This window comes from Indicator indicator, chromosome 1 (genome assembly GCF_027791375.1).
Source record: "Indicator indicator isolate 239-I01 chromosome 1, UM_Iind_1.1, whole genome shotgun sequence".
Classification (NCBI taxonomy): Eukaryota; Metazoa; Chordata; class Aves; order Piciformes; family Indicatoridae; genus Indicator; species Indicator indicator.
In genome coordinates this window covers 97,511,835-97,531,439 of record NC_072010.1, presented here as the reverse complement: position 1 = coordinate 97,531,439, position 19,605 = coordinate 97,511,835, and the positions used below count along the sequence as shown (strand labels likewise).

At 41.9% G+C, this 19,605-nt stretch overlaps 1 protein-coding gene across 1 annotated transcript in view; it reads left to right on the top strand.

Annotated features, from left to right (window-relative positions):
• MPZL1 (myelin protein zero like 1) overlaps positions 1–13,490 on the top strand; it is a 32,575-nt gene extending 19,085 nt beyond the window's left edge. Inside the window, exons 4-6 of the mRNA XM_054391202.1 lie at positions 2,590–2,722; positions 5,960–6,065; positions 13,266–13,490. Coding sequence (XP_054247177.1) covers positions 2,590–2,722; positions 5,960–6,065; positions 13,266–13,367 — 341 coding nt within the window. The 3' untranslated portion in view covers positions 13,368–13,490. The remainder of the gene's footprint in view (positions 1–2,589; positions 2,723–5,959; positions 6,066–13,265) is intronic.
• Positions 13,491–19,605: the final 6,115 nt, after the last annotated feature.

The following is a 19,605-nucleotide window of genomic DNA, read 5'->3' as shown; positions in this document are numbered from 1 at the left end:
TTCAGAGATTTGGTTGTGTCGCTGGGACTGTTACAATGAGGTGATCTGCTACTCTGCAAGTACTTATAAGGAATTGTGGAACGCTGAAAAATAAAAAAGAACTTTGCACTATGTAATTGTAAAATTGCGTGAGTTTTTCTTTGGTCTGTTGGACCATGTTCTGAATGGCAATAAAGCCAAACTCTAGTTTCATGTGCAAGCAGATGTATTTTTTTTGGTACAGTCTTAACCTAGAACATAACTGTTCTGTCCTTTACTCATTTTCAACCAATCAGACTCAAAGAAACAATAAAACTAAGAAATGTTAGTATCAATCTTTCAGCAGGCACTGCTGTATAGTTTTGGAATGCTGCTTACTTTTTTGCTCTGAAAAAATATTTTTTTTCTTGTTTCAGGTCTCCAGGTGCTATTGGGAAAATTTGTATTATTCTGGGCAAGACCAGACACACATTTAGGGGACATGATAACAGAAACAGGCTCATGATGTCCTAAGGATATTTAAAACCCTCAAAAGATGAAAAAGTGTTTTCTGTTCCTTCTGTCAGCTGGGTGAAATTACTAATAAATGGTGACACAGCATATGAATACCAGCTTAACCAAGTGACCAGTGGAATAACGTGCCAGACATACCAGTAACGAGCACAGTACCACCATAGCTTTAAGTCAGTTTGTTGAGGTGAAAAACAGTACCACAGAGGACACCATGTGGAGTACAACTGCATTATGCAGCATAACCAGAAAGAGAAATGCACTAAATGCGTTATCATTGTGAAAATACAAAAGTGAATAATAGGAAGCATACTGGAGCAAATAAAACAAAATTACTTTAGCAAAACTGAATTCTCTCATCTCATCTCCTTATCGATGCCCCACATTGGGTGCCAAAACAGTCTGTCCTGGTTTAAGACAGCCTGCTTTCACAAGCAAACCCACACACACACAGACAGAAGGGAAAGTAACACTCACCCCCAGGTTTAGATAAAGAGTTTAATGAGATGATACAATGTAGAATTACCTTAGCCTTTTTAGCAGAAAAGCACAGGAAAAGCAGAAGCAGCAGCAGAAGCCAGTGATAAAATGACTCCTCTGCCCCTCCAAGCCTGCAGCCAGTACAGCAGAAAAGACCAACACCCCAAAACTGGAAGCAGCAACTGGAAACAGAAAGCCTTTCATGATACAATCTGAACTACAAGCCGAATGATGCTTTGCTCCAACCAGCACTTTCGTTTTAAAGCTGGCATGACATCAGCGTGGTATTGAATACTCATCCACAGAATCAATTGGCTAAACACACCTTGTGCTAATTCACCTGTATTTGGTGCAAGTAACTAGTGTAGCATGGAGTCTTTCAAGAAACCCTCTGGTCTAAGATGTTCCTTGCATTAAATATGATGCAAAGGGAGGGACTTTGTTTCTTACGGGGGAAAACTAGAATGGTAGTCTGTGTGTTCTTTATCTTGTATGTCCAACTGGCTTATGTTTCTGGCTACTCTTTCTTAAACTACACTTCCCCAAAAGTACATTAGGGAAAACATGAGTAAAGCAATATTGTGTTCTTATAAGCATATGTAGGAAGATAGCAAACCTTTGAACAACTTTTGAGAAGGCTATGTTTTGTCTTTGAATTGGAAAGAATGTAAACACTTTGTAACTGAAGAGAAAGACTAGGCAGAAGTTGATTGGATATGTTGAGAAGATTGTTTGTCAGTATTAACCTATTGTATGATTTGCTTGGACCCATGTCACTGAAAGGATAGCCAATTGGGATGTGACAGCTCTGTATGTAAGGTGACTATGTAACAGAGTAGTAGACTTGGGCTTTGGCTTTGCCTTATGCTTCAGCTTTTGCTTTTGCCTGTGCTTAGTACTTTGCTTAGTTACAAAGGCAATAAATGCTTTTGCCTTTCACAATAAGAGTCTTCTTGTCTTGGCATCACCTGGAAACACCATAACACGCAGTCTGTGAGAAGAACACTACTGCTACAATTATAAGCATATTTCTAGTATCTTACAATGATTGTGGTTTAAGAAGGGAAAGACTGATTCTATAGAAATATACAGAGATGTATTATAAGACATGAGAATCACTTATGAACACTCTTTAAGAGTGGTCATGGGTAGTAACCAGGCTGTTTGCTGCATGTTACCCAGGGAACACCCAACCTTCAGCACTCTTAGTTGGTTATTAATGTGCTACCTTCAAATCTGCTTTCAAGTGTATCTGTCTTTCCCTGTTGGCCTCACAGGGAATTGCCGTATGAATGTAACTTGTGGTTTTTTCCCTTCTGATACAAAATGAGATGGGGTAATCCTTATTGTCACTTTGGTTCCATGATAAAAAAACTTTTGGTTCACTATAAACTCTCTTCTGAAGGACAGTGACATTAAAAACCCTATTGGTGTGTGCTCTCTTTGTGTGTTATTCTGTTGGCTACCTGCTTTCACTACCACTGAGGCTGTATGCTGTAATTCCTGGATATTAAACTAGTGCCTTCTGCTCTAAACCCAAGGTCAAGAGCATTTGTGATTTGCACTTCTGTTAATCAGGGAATGCAGAAGAGTTGAATGTTTTCTCCCTTTTCTCCCCAGACAGCCTGCCTGCGTTCCCAATTGCCATGGTGGCAGGGATAGTCATCGGTACGGTTACAGGTCTCTCACCGCTCATCTCTATTGTCGTGTGTCTTGTCATCAGAAAGAACAACTCTAAAAAACGATACTCTGGGTAAGAGATATCCCTCCTCACCTGTGGATGATGTGAGGAACAGTAGCAGGATCAGAGGGAGGGCTTAGAGGCGGTTGTTTCAGCCAGGTCTTAGAAACTGTGGTTAGAGGTAGGGTATGACCATGTGTAATACTGGTCATCTGTCTATGATTATTTTTGTACTGTGCTTGAAAAGCCCCACTGACCATGAATTGCACCTGAAAATTACTAAATGTTGAAGTCGTTTCCCAACCACAAGCATGTATGCTCTAAGAGCATTTAATCCAAGATTCCCTAGATCTGGTCTATTCCCCTTCCCTTCTCTCCAGCCCTCTTTCCTGCTACTACCCCCATCCCCCAAAGGAAAAGTATCACACATGCACTTTTAAGGAATGCGCTGTGCTGAGATTTGAGATTGGATTTTTCAGTTACTAGTGTCTGGTTTCTGAACCTGAAGTATACTTGCCAAAATCCCATTTATCATACACTTTAAAGTAAGGAAGAAATACCCACCTTGCATCCATTCTCATTCACTGTCTGGTTTTGTTAGCAATTACAATCACTGCAAAGTTTTTAATGCTAGAGAGATAACTCCAAAGCAAGGCACAGATCTTTGTGTGGGAATACAAAAAAGCAACGAGCTAACAAAAGCAGACTTGAGTCCTGTGGAGATGGAGGTTGGTGTTGGTGGGGGAGGCACATCCTTGTTTTCTCCTCTCTAATTAGCTGGTAGTTTGCTTCTAATAAAAATAATTACATATGTAGTCTTAGAAACAAAGCCCAAACTTAAAACTTTCTTCTGTTCTTTCCCCAATAAATACTCCTGCTTCCTACAGGTTCTTTCGGTTGCCTGTGGGATCAAAGGAAATACCTCAAAAATAATCTTGTGGGCATTTCTAAATTAAACTTTGCCCTGTCCTTTTCCCAGTTGGAGAGCTTAGAGAAAGTCAGTTGGCTATTGCCCAATGGTAAGGCTAAATATAGCAAAGGTGGCGGTGTGTGCTCAAAATTGTGTCGGAAGCCTGGTTTTCCCCTTCTGCATGTGTCCTTTCCCTAAACTGAAAAAAAGCCTGCAGTGGTGTGCGTGAGGGGGCCCACTTGCCTTGTTTCCCAGTGATCAGGTCTCCAGTGTCTTCCTGATGAAGGGCACATCCTGAAGCAGTAGTTTGTGCATTGTAATTTCTTGTGGTAGAGTTAACTGCTGTCTTGGGAAGGTAATTTCTGAAGTATAAATACTGCTTTCACTGACCGTGCCAGCTCTGCATGACATGTAAAGAGAAACCAAGTGTGCTGCGACCTCTTCCAAACTTGCAGACTGTCTTCCACATGATGCTAACCCAGTGCGTGGTGCTGGTGAGATACACTTCTAGATAACTATTCTGCCTTGAGCTGAGATGGGCTGGGGTACTGTGTGGCACCTGGAATCCCTGCATGGCCATAGTCTCCGTTCATGCTCTGACTTTGGTGTTTTTTTATTTTTATTTTTTCTTTCTGCCCTGTTGTGCTGGGATCGGATCCTGCTTACCTTCCTCTCCTTACAGAGATCCTGATATAGATGCCAGATTGGGAATGTAACGGGGCTGGGCCTTCTCTTCCAGTCCCACTAGACACCATGGTAACTAATCAATCAAGTTGGTGGTTGCTGTTAATACTTGTGTGTATGTGTACACATTTCCTCTTCTTTTGCTGACTAACCAGCTAGCTCTCTACTAACATAACTTCACTGTAATTTGTGCTGGAATCTGTTGGCAAAGGGATGATGCATTTCACTGAGTGCTTGGGTTTCATTGTCTCATGTCTGGCTGGGGTGGGATTGCTGCTTATCCCAAATGGTGTCCCTCCATCTCTTCCACTAGTGAATTTGCCAGCCCGTTGACTGAAGCACAGGAAATTCAGAGCCCTTTCTGTGTCAAAATAAAAGTAAATTCCTTGTAGGTGTTCCCTGGCTTAGGCAGCTCAGGTGTTTGCAAACTTGTAGTGATCTAAGTACACCTGCTTAAACTGGAATTATGACTTTCAGATATTATAGATCTGAGGGATTTTGTGGATAAACCAACTCATGTTTATATAATTTTGGTAACAGAGTGGCAGATTTGTCTCTGAGACAGTAGATGCCTCTTGCTGTGATGGCTGGGGCAATATTTTTTTTTTTTCTTACTGCTGCATATATGAGGAGCTAAGTTTTCTATGGGTAGACCTACCAAAGGATGAAAAATTATTGCCATGTGAGAAGGTGGTCTTCTTAATGTTACTGTCCTCATTTGTTTGTTTTTGTACAGTGTCTGTTTACAAACACTGGGGGAAAAGGATGCCTCAGTGGTCAAAGGGTTATAGTAGGAAGGGGAGCTCTTGTGTCTGCAGTCCAGAAGGTGGCTAGTTTTCTTTCCTGGGTGCCTGGGTATGAGGAGGTAGACCTAGCATTAAAAGACCCATTATTTTATTGCTTAGAAATTACTAACATTAAATTTAAGAGCATTTACTCATATGCTTAGCTCTGTGATATTAATTTCTGTCTGTCACAGGCTTGTTTTCAGTCTTGCTTTAAGCAGATGGAAAGAAGCAGAGAGTAAAAACTGGCAACCTTATTTTAAGGGTATTGGTTCTCACTACCAGACAGTTTTCTTGTTTGAAAAACAATATTTGTGTGATTAGATATTCAAGTAGCTATATCAGGGCACATAGCTTACATGTCACATATGATTCTTAAAGTATTGCTACAGAGACTACTGTCTGCTGAGTGGGCAGAATTATTTCGATATTGTAGCCCAACCAAAAGAAAGGGAACTAATGCAGAGTTGGGTAGGAAGTACCTTTCTGGTGTGGAGAGCTGGTGGCTCTTGCAAGTGTTCACTCTAACTATAGTATTGGTATAACACTTGCTTCAGGGACTGGAACTTTTTAGGTTATAGTTAAAAGAGAATTCCTGTTTACCACTGTTAACTGAGTCTGAAGCCTCGGTGAAGAAAATACATATGGTTTTAGACTGGTTGGGTTGAATGGGAATATCTAGAGAACAGGGATTTTGGAGGAGCTTCTGTCCTATGTTCACGCTGCCTACCACTGAGACTCTGGGAGGAAGGGGAGAGATGGAGAATTGTATGTATTTCAGAATCCATTATATTTGTTTTTATTTTGGCATAATCTGCCACATTCATCTTTCCATCACTCGTTTTTTGTGTTCTTTTTTTTGTTTGTTTGGTTCCCCCTTTTGTGCCTCTTGAACGTTGTCGTGCAAACTCTGCTCTGCCACCTCGTCAGCTGCAGTACATCTGAGAGCTTGATGTCACCAGTTAAGCAGGCTCCGCAGAAGTCGCCCTCCGACACAGAGGGTCTGGTAAACAGCGTGCCCGCCAGATCACACCAGGTAAACTGCTTCCTGCTGCTTCCTGAAGCAGGATCCTCCCAGAGCGTAGAGGAGGTGGTATGGAAAAGATAAAGGCAGGCTGGGACACATGAATTAGGTGCTGTCTGTCAGTGAGGGCTGAGGGGTAAAAGTGCTCTGATCAAGGCATGGGCAGTAAGCTGGAACTGGTGAGCTCTTCTGTAGAAGGCTGACTGCAATTGAAAGAATAGCATGTTGATGGTAGTTGAGATAAAGTTGCATGCCCTTTTAATCACAGAATCACAGAATTAACCAGGTTGGAAAAGACCTTCAAGATCATCAAGTCCAACCTATCACCCAACACCACCTAATCAACTAAACCATGGCACTAAGTGCCTCATCCAGTCATATTTAAAACACTTCCAGGGACAGTGACTCCACCACCTCCGTGGGCAGCCCATTCCAATGGCCAGTGACTCTTTCTCTGAAGAATTTCTTCCTAACATCCAGCCTAAACCTCCCCTGGTGTAGCTTGAGACTGTGTCCTCTCGTTCTGTCACTGTTTGCCTGGGAGAAGAGACCAACACCCACCTGGCTACAACCACCCTTCAGGTAGTTCTAGAGAGCAATAAGGTCTCCCCTCTTAGCCTCCTCTTCTCCAGGCTAAACAACCCCAGCTCCCTCAGCCGCTCCTCACAGGGCTTGTGCTCCAGACCCCTCACCAGCTTTGTTGCCCTTCTCTGGACACGTTTGAGCAACTCAACATCTTTCTTGAATTGAGGGGCCCAGAACCTGACTCAAGGTGTGGCCTAACCAGTGCTGAGTATAGGGACAGAATGACTTCCCTGCTCCTGCTGGTCACACTATTCCTGATATAGACCAGGATGCCACTGGCCTTCTTGGCCACCTGGGCACACTCCTAGCTCATGTTCAGAAGTACTAATGTATCAAAAAAGATGGCTCTGATCTTGTTCACTAATGTACACAAGTGAATTTCAAGGATGAGAGCCTGTCAAGAATGAGAACTGGGCAGTAGGTAGCTGTTTAATGTAGAGACAGCATTATCTACTACATGTGTAATCACTCCATAAAGCTGCCTAACCTGTCCTAGGATTGTATGGGGAGGAATTCTACTTAATTTGTCATCCTCGTGAACGTGCATGCTCTGTGGCATATGCTTCCTTCACAAGGAAATGAACCAGTGCAGTGCAAACGTTGACCAGTGACTATTGCTGCTAAGAGCTCTCCACTGCTCAGCCACCCAACTTTTGTGAGCTTGAAATTGCCACACTTTATCTTGTGCTTGCTCCTGTTGGCAAAGTTCTGCTGACTTTGAAGGAAAAAGGTGGCTTTTATCCAGACTTAGCATCCCAAGGGAAATCAGTTGGAGGGGAAAGAGCATGAATCTGACAGAGATTCTACACAATATATAACTACCTATTAACAATATATAATTACTTCTTAGCAGTGTACAAGATTTCCTTATTTGTAAGCTCTTTCTTGCCTCTTGGTTTGGGATTTCCCAGCAATTTTCCTGGGAAGGTACAGATCCTGAGTGAGTGTAAGGCTGAAATTAGCCACCTTTTAGCAAGTGGTGGCAAAGTAGTGTGTGAACTAACAACAGTTCTAAGAGTTACTACCTGCTATCTTAATTTCTCCCAACAAAATGGTGGAAATGTGTGTTAATGTGTTAACACTACAGGAAAAAAAATACAGTGCTAACAGTAAGCTAGATAAAGTGAAAGTCCTTGCTCAGTTTGGCTTCCAGTCTGGTTTTGAAATGCATCTTCTTGGCAGGTGCAGTATTTCCAGAGTTTTAGCACATGGGCCCACAAAGCTATCAGTTGACTTCAGAGAATATAAAGGCAATATACTTAGGTTACAAAGTTTAGAAATACTTCAGATTTTGGCTGGTGTGGGTCTAGTAGCAGCAGGCTGCCTATAAAGCCTAGGTAAAGCTCTTATTTTCTAGTGCACAGAAGGGTTTTTTGAAATGGGTGAACAAGACAGGTGATTCCCACCTCCTCTCCAACTCCCACTGATAAAAAAAGAAAAAGGTTTGTGTGGGATATATGTTGCAGTAGCTGTTGGTGTCAACTTCCCTATGGCAGAAGACCAAGATGTTTTATGTAATTACTGTAATGGTGTGAAGCAGTACATGCACATGGCCTGAAAGCTACATAGAGGAAGAGTTTCGCACTTTTATCTTGCAAGCACAAGTACTTTCATCTTCTCCATTAATGTTTTGGTGTGAAGAGTTGCTGTGCCCTCACCCTTCCATGTCTCCAGTGTTTTGGATCTTAAGGTACTGTAAGGAACATGTCAGAGTAATTTTAAAGTTTGTAAATATTACTCAGAATCAGTGAGCTTTTGCCCTTCTGTAGACACTCCAGTCTGTTTGTTCCTTGACAGAGTCCTCCAGGACCTTCCCACAGGTAAGTTCCTAAAGCAAAACCTGAAGTGTGAACAATCCTGACCTCAAAAGAAAAATAGAGAAAATAGTTTTAGTTTTGTTTAGGTTTGGTTTCATTTTTTAGACTTAAAATCTGTTTTGTCAGGCAAAGAGAGCTCTGTCTATATTTTCTTTGCTTGGCAGACATTTGTGGCAGAAAGTGGTTCCTTTACGTTCTGCTAAGCATTTGGCTCAACAGGAAGTAAACATATTTACTTATCTTTAAAAAGATCCACAGTAACATCAGGGTAGTCAGATTTTGAACATATTGTTTGAATCAGGGAAAAAATTAAATTTCAGTGCTAATACTCAGATTCCTAGCAGTTCCCAAAAAGCTGTTGCAGCCTCCTTGTTGATTCAGGCACACTTCTGTGTCTTGGATTGCCTGGCAGTTTTAGACCAGTGGTTCACACAGTCAGTGGTGCAGTCAAAGAGGAAAGAGTTGTGGACTTCCATTTACTCAGGTAAGATGTGCAGAAAGTGACCGAATGCTTTGTGCTTCACTGATGGTGAAGAGCTGTGAATACAAATGCACAACCTCTGTTTCCACAAATTAAAAGAACTGATAGAGGTGTTCACTCTCAAAGAGTGACATTTAAATTAAATTTATTAAATTTATTCCTTTTAGTATTCATATATTGGTTTAATAATCAGTGATGAAGAATTTGTCCACATCAGATATGAAAGTGAACTTGAGGCTGCACTTTTGTGGTTTGGGTGGACATTTGTCAAGTGTAAGCCTTGCTTTTTAGAGTGCCCCAGAGTGTGTGAAGTATGAGTATCTGATTCTGTGAATGTTCAGCTGGTGGAATGACTCAATTTGTTTTCACTATATCTTCTTTCTCAGCAGGTGTGCTTTGTCCCATAAAATTTGTATGTAGTGTTTCTTCTCCACACCACCATTCCATAGTGACTGGTATTTGGATGAGTGAGAAAAGCATTTCCAGTGAACGTGAGAACTATGTTTTTCCACATGGATGTTCTTGTTTAGCTATTAATCTGGGCTGCAGCAGGCAAGCAGGAAGGCAGATGCGTGTTGTATCAAGATAAGGCTAATGCCAGGATGGCTGTCATTTATCTTAATGCTTTGCAAGTAACTGAGTATTTTGTCTGGGCAGGCGGAAGGACCACTGATCTTAAAGTGTAATCTCCATAGAAGTGCATTTCTGATGTGCAGAGCAGTATGGTATAGAATTCCTAAGCAGGACCTGTCAGTGTAAGAGGCAGGAAGCACTAAAGCTATATTAGCTTAAGTGCAGATCTCTGGCTTTGCTTTTTCCAGTTTAAGACATACCTGAGCAGGCTATATTTGATCTCTGTTCCAGACTCTGAATGGAGCCCAGGACCCTGTGAAGGAGCAGTTCATGGTCCAGGAATTTTGATTTATATTTTAGTTAAATCTCCTGAAGTTAGAATCCATGGTAGCTTCAACATCTTTCAGAATCTGAACAATCTGAAACTACTGTAAACCACAGTTGAGACCATGATGGTCTAACTTTGAAATTCCTTTTTCTTTGCTGTAACTTGTAATTCATGACTTTGACAAACTATTAGCATGGCATTGGTACACCTGCTACATTTTTCCCTTCAGCTATGAAGGGAAAAATGGCAAGGTTTAGGGAAATGCTGGATTTATATGGCAGTGCTGGTCATCTTCTGGTTCTGAAAAGTCAAAATAATATGATTTGGGATTAGGTGAAAGTTCTGAATTGCTTAGACTTTTTTGAAGCTTCTAATTGTGGAAGAAGATCTTTTTAAAAACTCAGATCACTGGAGGTATCAAGTACAGAGGAAAAAAATGGCCCTGGTGCAGATTATAATCAGCTAGAAAATCAACTGGCAGCAAGTCTATGGTCCTCCTTTTCTCTGCGTTAGCTAATCTACCACTTATTTAGGTAAGAGTGAACCCATCAAGACAGTGATCACACCAGTTGGTCTCTCCACCACCACCTAACATTCTGGTTACAGCAGAATAACTATATTTAACTTGACAAAAGTCATAAGTGATCCTGAGTAAAATCCTGTGGTGGAAAACTGATGTATCAGAATTACTTACCCAAATTTGAAATGCCATACTTTATACAGTTGTAGATTAAAAAAAAAAAAAAATTAACTGAGAAGAATTGTTTTCAAGCTGAATTTGTTATATCCTTGACCTTTGGCCTCAGGCAGATGAGACTTCAAAAACTGCTCTACAAATAAATTTCAGGGTAATTTTGCCTTAAAGTTGATATAGACACTGCACTCTAATTGGAATTAGTAATGTAATCCCGATACAATTCTGGGGACCAGAATAACACGAGAACCAATAGCAGAAAAGAAAAAAAAAAAGTAGCTCTAATAAGTCTTGAAATACAGAATTTTCTAAGACATCTGCAATGAGTTTTAAGCATTTTCTTAGTCTGTTATTTACATTCAGGATTTTATATCCACTCTCAAGTTTTCATCTTTCTGTCCATCTCCTTCCTGTACTCTATCACTTGGGAAATACTTTACTCAAAAGGAAGAAAATTTGGATTTAAACTACTTCTGAAAGAGAACAAGGTATTTATTGGTGTGTGCTTTGCTGTTGTGTTGGGGTGATAGGGAGGAACAGCTGTGCATAACTGTACCTGTGGTCCTTCAAGAACTTAGTTTTCTGCACAGAAGGTCTCTTAATCTCTGTCCCCTAATTGCTTTGGAAGATAGGTGGAGTCTGGGTCAGTTCCATAGAGATGTTTTTTAATTTGTCAGGATACCAAAAGGACTGGGGAGAAAGGAGTAGGAGAGATGCCTGTGAATCACAGAATTTTAGAGGTTGGAAGGGATCTCCAGAGATCAAGTCCAACCACCCTGCCAAAGCAGGATCACAAAGGGCAGGCTGCACAGCAACACATCCAGGTGGGTTTTGAAAGTCTCCAGAGAAGGAGACTCTGCAACGTCTCTGGGCAGCCTGCTCCAGTGCTCCGTCACCCTCACTAAAAGAAGTTTCTCCTCACGTTGAGGTGAAACCTGCTATGTTGGAGTTTGTATCCATTGTTCCTTGTCTTATTACTGTGTACTACCAAAGAGATTGGACCCCTCCACTTGACCCATCAGATACTTATAGACATTGATCAGATCCCTGCTCAGTCTTCTCTTCTCAAGACTAAACAGCCCCAGATCTCTTGGTCTCTCTTTATAGGGTAGGTACTCAAGTCCCCTAATCATCCTCGTGGCTCTGTGTTGGACTCTGTCTAGCAGATCCCTGTCTCTCTTGAACTGTGGAGCCCAAAACTGGATACAGTATTCCAGGTGTGGTCTCACCAGGGCAGAGTAGAGGGAAAGAAGAACCCCCCTAGACCTGCTGGCCACACCTTTCTTGATGCACCCCAGGATACCACTGGCTCTCTTGGCCACAAGGGCACACTGCTGTCCCGTGGAGAACTTGCTGTCCACTAGGCTCTAAGGTCTTTCTCCATGGAGCTGCTTTCCAGCAGGGCAGCCCCTAACCTGTACTGGTGCCTGTTGTTATTTCTTCCCAGATGCAGGACCATGCACTTGTCCTTGTTGAACTTCATGAGGTTTGCCTTCACCCAGTTCTCCAGCCTGTCCAGATCTTGTTGGATGGCAGCTCAGCCTGACGGGGTGTTGGCCACCCCTCACAAGGCTACTTCTTTGTTGGTCATAAGGGAAACAGAAACAGAGTTAAATGGATGAAATGATTTTGAAGCAAAACTGTTGAAAAAGCTGAAACCAAGATAAAAGACTTCTCCTTGCAATTTTCACACCCCCACTACCCTAAAAAGAGAAAAAAAAAAAAAAACAACAAAAAAAGAGAACAGTCCCTTTCCCTCCTGCACAGGGCCATGTGTATGGGTGTATGGTTCCTCTGCTGAGGTCACCTGGTAGGTGGTTGCAGCCTTCTCTGTGCTAATGCCAGGTGGGGCATACAGAATGGGAGCTGCCGGTAATACGTTTCCGTGAGGTCCCATCTGTCTTGCTGGGTACTTTCTCTCTATAGGCTACAGTCCTATCCTCAGCCCATCTTGAATAGCTGCAGTTCTCTTTCCTGTGGGATATGTTTTGGAGGACATGGTGTTTTAGGAGGTACTGGCATGCTTGTGTGCTTTGCTGAAAGATGGTGCTGTACTGCCCTCCTCTGCACCCCAGCAAATATAATGAGGGTATGTGGCTGTGCTTGCCCAGTGTGTCTGTGGAGGGGCTCACTCCCTGGGTTGACTCAAAAGTCAGGTAAGAATTCTTCATTACTGCATTGTTTCAGTATATGCTGGCTCACTGCTGTGTAAGTCTTGATCCTATCACTTGCTTGGGCAGTGACTGGTGTCATAAGGTGGCTGCAGGTTTGTTCTCTCCCTCCGTATCTGCATGGTACAGCTTTGCTGGGATTTGCAGAACTTGAGTGGGGCAGTACAGGAAGTGTGCTCTGCTGTCTACTGGTAAATCTGTAGTACAGTTCCTCTTGAGATATATCTGGCACGCATCTTACTAAGCCTGCATTTTTGCTCCATAGCATGTAAGAATTGCTGCTTTTCAGAACAAAGGATTCCAGATTTTGCTTTTTGTGAGAAGCAAGCAATCTTAACAGTATGAAAGGGAGTAAATGATGCTGTTTGGCATGCTCCTGATAAGAGAAAGGTGGCAGACTAGAGCTCATTTGTAATTGAGAGTTCATTCCACCTGCTTCAACGTGCTGTTAGCAGTCATAAAAGCTCTGTGGTCTTGGTTTAGCTTTGGTTTTGCTGCCGTGCAAGCAAAGGGTAATATGGTCTTCTCTGAAAAACACTGTGCTTTTTTTATTCTTTTCCCAGGGCCCAGTCATATACGCGCAGTTAGATCACTCCGGAGGACGGCACAGTGACAAGATTAACAAGTCAGAGTCTGTGGTCTATGCTGATATTCGGAAGAACTGAGATGATATCCTAAGCTATCCAAAGGAGAACACACATTCAGACTGGAATTGCTTGAACAAGATTTGACCAGAGAACTCACATGTGGCCTTTGATGCCTAGGCTAGGACCAATGCATGTGCATACAGAGGGAAAGATATATATGTATTGTGTGTAAATAGTCTATTTAATCGTACAGAAGTGAGACCAATGTTGCATGTTGAAATGCGGTAAGAATTTTGCTTATAAATTGCCAATATTCTTTTTTGTATCATGTATGACGAGAGAGAAAGTGAAAACTCACATCACAATTTCAAAATATTTTTATCTTGATTAATAATGGAGAAACTGGAAGATGCCTGGAGATTCTAGATTGACTTGGAGATTCTTTTTTTTTTTTTTTTTTGCTTCTAGGGCTCAATTTATTTTGTTGAGTTGAATATAAAGAAGATATCTTCTTTATAATTCACAGAGTTCTTTATGTATACAGAGTATTCATCTTTCCTTGGTCAGATTCTCAGTACAAGCTGCCTTCTCATATAAACCAGATGCACTCACTTGGTCTTGTAAGCCAAATCGTGACTCCTAGTTATCAGAAATGTATGTCTAAGCAGTGTTAGTGAAGGAAATGTTTAGGCCTACCTGACCTGTGTAACACAGGCTGCAGAACTACTTACTTCTCTATTGAGGCCATCTATTTAAGCTTGATTGTTTAAAGCACAGGGATAGTGTTGATCTAATGAATTTTGTGAAATGTTAGTTTTCCCATGAAAACTTATGAGTGAATTAAAGAGATAGGAAGCTATAGGTAGTTGCCTCAGTCTCCATTGAACCTTTCAAAAAAAGATTTCCTTCTCTTAAGTTCTGTCATTTCATATAAGCATGAAAAAGGGCTCCGAGAGATCTAGAAGCTGTAGTACTCACTCACCTCTCTCCCAAGGCTCTATTATACCACTGTCACTTCCTTAGAGATGCTTTATCTATCCTTAAAAACCTGTAGTGGAGGCTGAATGACCTCTGAAGGAAATCTAGGGCTCCACTACGGGTTTTTTGATGTGTGTTTTTTTTTGTGTAAACTATATTTGCACAGAGGATGTGGAGGGCAGTTTATTTCCTTCCTCTCTGCAAGTCTACTACTTGAATATTATTTCCTAGCATCTTATTTCTGAATTAAACTCCTCATAGATTGTTAAGGATCTCTGATCATTCTCTTCTGCTGAAGAGGATCTTTCTTTTGCTGACTCATTTTTATCCTGAAATCCGGTACTCAAAACTAGAAGTGGCATTCCAGCTGATGTCTACTCAGATTAGCGTAAAGTAGAAGGATTTCTCTTTTGTACATCCTAATGTGGTCTTGGCTATTTGGTAGTACAGTAAGTTTTCAGTTTGATTTACTATAACCCCTTCTCTCCAATTCTTACCCATTTCCTAGTTCAGTCTATTTCGCAGAGTCAGTCACAAAATGGTTGAAATTGGAAGGAAACTCTGGATAGCATTTAGTCCAAACCCCCAAGCAGGGTCAGCTGGAGCAGGTTGACCAACACTTTGTCCAGTTGGTAACATCACACAGATGGAAACTCGACAACATTTCTAGGCAACTTGTTCCAGTGTTTGATCATTTAGAGTGATTCAACAGTGAAAGAAGTGTTTCCTTGTGTTCAGGTGGATTTTGTTTTCAAAAAATTCTATCCATTGCCTCTTTTCCTACCAGTGAGCAGTACTGGGAACTATCTATACATGTTGATACAATCCTCCCAAGCTTTTGCTTCTTCAGGCTGAACAATCCCAGCTCTCTCAGCCTTTCCTCATATGAAAGGTGTCCAAATTCCTTTGTCATCTTTGTGGCCCTGCACTGGACTTGCTGTGGTAAGTCAGTATGTCTCTCATACTGGACAGCCTAGAAATTCCAGGTGTGGTCTCGCCAGTGCTGAATAAAGGGGAAGGATAACCTCCCTTGATATGCTGGCAACACTTTGCTTAATGCAGTCCAGGAGAGCATTTGCTGCCTTTGCAGCTGGAGTACAATGCTGGCTTGTGTTCAATCTGATGTCCAGCACGACTTTCACGGTAACTTTTCTGTAAAGCTGCTTTTCAACCAGGCAGACACCAGCATGTACTGGTGCTTGGGGTTGTTCTTCCTCAGGTGCAGGACTTTGCTCCTATCCTTCTTGACCTTCATGACATTCCTCTTAGGTCAAGTCTCCAGTTTGTCCAGGGACCTCTGAATGGCAGCACAACTATCTGATATGCCATCTGCTCTTCCTGTTTTTGTATTGTCTGCAGTTTTGTTTCTACTGAAATTGTATAATGGGGTTTTTTTCAACCCCCAGATGTAAGAAATCAGGCAAAAGAGGCAAGAGTTCAACACAGCTGAGCCGACAGCTGAAGGTCCAGAAGGAAATACACAGGCAGCAGAAGCAGGGACAGGTATCCTGGGAAGACCATAGGGACACTGCCTGGTTGTGTGTGGATGGGGTCAGGAACACCAAGGCATGGCTGGCAAGGGATACAAAGAATAATAAGAGCTTCTGTAGCTATCAGTTAGAAAATGGTCAAAGAAATCTTACCTACCCATGATGAGCAAGACTGGCAAACTGGTAAGAATGAGACAAGGAAAAGGCTGAAGTAATCAGCAACTATTTTGCCTTGGTCTTCACTGACAACCTTTCTTCTCACACTTGGACCATAAGACAGGGAATGGGGTAGTAAAGTCTCGGTTTCATGGCCATCCAAGGAACTTGAGCATGCATAAGTCTATGGGACCTGAAGGGATGCATCCCAGAGTCCTGAGGAAATTGATGAGTTGCCAAGCCATGATATTTGAAAAGTCATGTCAGTCAGGAAAAGTCTCTGGTGAGTGGAAGAAAGGAAACATTGCACTCATTAAAAAAAAAAAGGTAGAAAGGGGGACCCTGAGAACTACTGACCTCTCAGCTTCACCTCTGTGTCTGGGAAGATCATGCAGCAGGTATTTCTAGAAGCTTTGGTAAGACACGTGGAGGACATATGCTGGAGGGAGCCAGCATAAGTTTCACCAAGTGCAAGTCCTGCCTAGTGGCCTTCTGTGATGAAGTGACTACAACAGTGGACAAGGGGAAAGCTATGGATGTCATCTATCTGGACTTCAGTAAGGCTTTTAACACAGTCCCCCACAATGTTCTTCTCTCCAAACTGGAGAGAGGTGGGTTTGATAGGTAGATTATTCAGTGGGTAAGGAATCCATTAGATAGCTGCATGAAGAGGGTAGTGGTCATCAGCTTGAGATCAGTGACAAGTGCTGTTCTTCAGGGACTGTACTGGGACCAGTGCTGTTTAATATCTTCATCAGTTACATAGACAGTGAAGTCAAATTTGCAGATGACACCAAGTTGAATGGTGTAGCTGACATGGCCACAGGGGCATGATGCCATTAAGAGAGACCTGGATAAGCTTGAGAAGTGGGCCCATGCGAACCTCATGAGGTTCAACAAGGCCAGGTGCATAGACCTGCACTTGTCTTGGGGCAATCCCCAACAATACAGGCTGGGGCATAAAGGAACATTGAGAGCAGCCCTGCAGAGAAGGTCTTGGGAGTACTGGTGGAAGAAAAACTGGACATGAGCTGGCAAGGTGCACTTGCAGTTCAGAAAGCTGACTGTACCCTAGGCTGCATCAAAATTAAGTGTGGCCAGTAGCTTGAGGGAGGTGATGTACTGCATCTGCTCCTTTGTTGTGAGACCTCACTGGGAGTACTGTGTGCAAGTCTGGGGCCACTGTCACAAGAAAGACCTGAACCTGTTGCAGCAAGTCCAGAGGACGGCCACAAAAATGGTCAGAGGGCTAGAACACTTCTATGAAGAAAGGATGAGAGTGTTGGGGTTGTTCAGCCTGGAGAAGAGAAGGGAAGACCTTGTTGCAGCCTTTCAGTGCTTAAAAGTGGCCTACAGGAAAGAATCTTGCCTGCTGCAATAGGACAAGGGATAATAAACTAAAAGAGGGGAAATTTAGACTGGATAGAAGGAAGACATTTTTTAAAATGAGGATGATGAAACACTGGGACAGGTGACTGGACAGGGCTTTGAGCAGCCTGATCTAGTTAAAGATGACTCTGCTCCCTGCCGGGGGTTTGGACTTGATAACCTTTAAAGGTCTCTTCCAATCAAAAACATTCTATATTTCTATCTTCTATAATTTTTCAGACCTCATCTTCATTTTGCTGGCTGAAAACTTGATTTCAGTTCTCATCCTGTCTTCCAGTAAGCTTGAAACACTCTTAGCTTGATATTTGCAAACTTAGACCTATGTTTCACTGTAACATCAGTTAAATGAAATACAGTTTTAGGCCCAAGGCAGGCCCTCTTAGAACCACATTAGACAATTCTTTAAATTATAGCAATGCAACTTGAAACACTGTTTTGGCTACAGTGGAGTTTTTTTCCAACAAGGCTGGGTATGCCAACACTACTTTCTTTCATCAGGATCAGACTTCACTGATTACCTGACAACACTTGCCTTTCTTAGAAGCCTCATTAAGATCAGGATGAATCCTGCTGCTGCTTTCCTTATCTACCAGGCTTGTTACTTCCAAATATTTGTTTTACACTTAGTAAGATATTAATGCTTTTGACATGGTTGGTAGAGAAATTTAATTTTGATCTGTGTTCATCCCTGTACATCACCATCTTTCTCCCTAGACATTTTACAGTAAGAGGGAGAAATGTGATGAATGTAGTGATCAAAAACTTGCTGCTGTGAAAAGACAGGGCTGTTGTTTGCTCTGAAGTATGCTACTAATATTTGTTTCTTTTCCTGCTGGAATATACTGGAGAATATGAGTTGTGATCTGATGCTGACTTTAAGAAACACACTGATCTGTCTGGTGCTAACTTTAAGAAACTGATCTGATTGGTGCTGACTTTGAGAAACATTCCATTGCTTTTGTTTAGCTATGGGTATGTTCATAGTGCCTGTACTGAGGACACTCATTGCAAGGCTGCTGGTATCCTCTTTGTGAAGGCAAAATGAACTTGTAAGCATTCTTTTAAATTTCTAAACATCTTTTTACAAAGAAACAAGTCCCTTCCCTCAGGTTCAGCAGAAATCAGTCTGAATCCCTTTCTAGTGTGAAGGCTGTTAAGAATCTTTTTTTTGGGTCATGTTTCTGTGTAGCTATTAAATAACTTACTCAGGCTAAAGTCAAAAGAACTTGAGGCAATGTGAGACAACACTTAGGAACCTTCTATCCCTCAGGTTATCTTAGCTTGTTTAATCATATGATAACCTGTGCTAATGAAAGGGAAATTGGCTTATTTAATAAAGTGTCAGAAGACAGAGGACATAGACTTCATTGATGGGTAGCAAGCAGAGATTAAAGTCAGACAAAGGTCATCATGCCCTGATGTTATAGATGACCAGAATTTTAACTCTGTTTGCTCTGTCTCTATTCGCTTGATTCTCTGATACTGTTTGTCGCAGATGGAGAGGACCAGCTTGGACTTTGAGGAACTCTAAGTATGTTGTCCTTGTTCTACTGTAGTACTGCTGCTAGCTCTCTTTAGGACCATTGTTTTAAAAACAAATGCTGTGTGACAGGCTTGCACAGCACAACTAAGGGGTAGGCAGCCTCTCTTTGGACAGTAGCAAATGGCTGAAAATGTAACATGGGTCATCACATGGAAGCTAGACTTGGTCTGTGTGATGTAAAAGACTTGCAGTGAATCATCTTTTATTAATCATGCAAACAAAAACTGGGATCAATCTGAAATCCATTTCTCAGCTGAGGGGAAAAAAATTAAAAAGTTCTTCTGCAGTTAAAAGTGACTTTTTATCCATTGCAGGAGTGCTGTTCTGGCTTGCCAACCTGGCTCCAGCAGCTAAGCCAGCTGGCCCCCCCTAGAGCCAAGGATATGAATGGCATCGTTCATCTTCCCTGCTTTTAACAGACCTGCAAAACTGTGAAAAAGTTTTGGCTTTTTACTAAGAGTGGATATAGTCTTAATTTTTTTAATTACTTTTATTACCTCTTTTGAGAAGAGGATTACAAATAATAATAAAGTATCAGTCAGTTGGTAGCTGCATTCAGTATATCAAATCTCCATTGCCTCTTTTGACTTCAGGAGCTGTTCTGTGAGGGAGTCAGTCAGCGTGTTCACAAAATGTCATTGAGAGCCATTACAAGGTGGCAGGTGGCATTACAAGGTGGCAGGACATCCCTGTAACTATTTGAATGATGTGTCATTTTTAACCACAGACCCCTAGGGTTTTGTTTTCTCTCAAAGCTTTA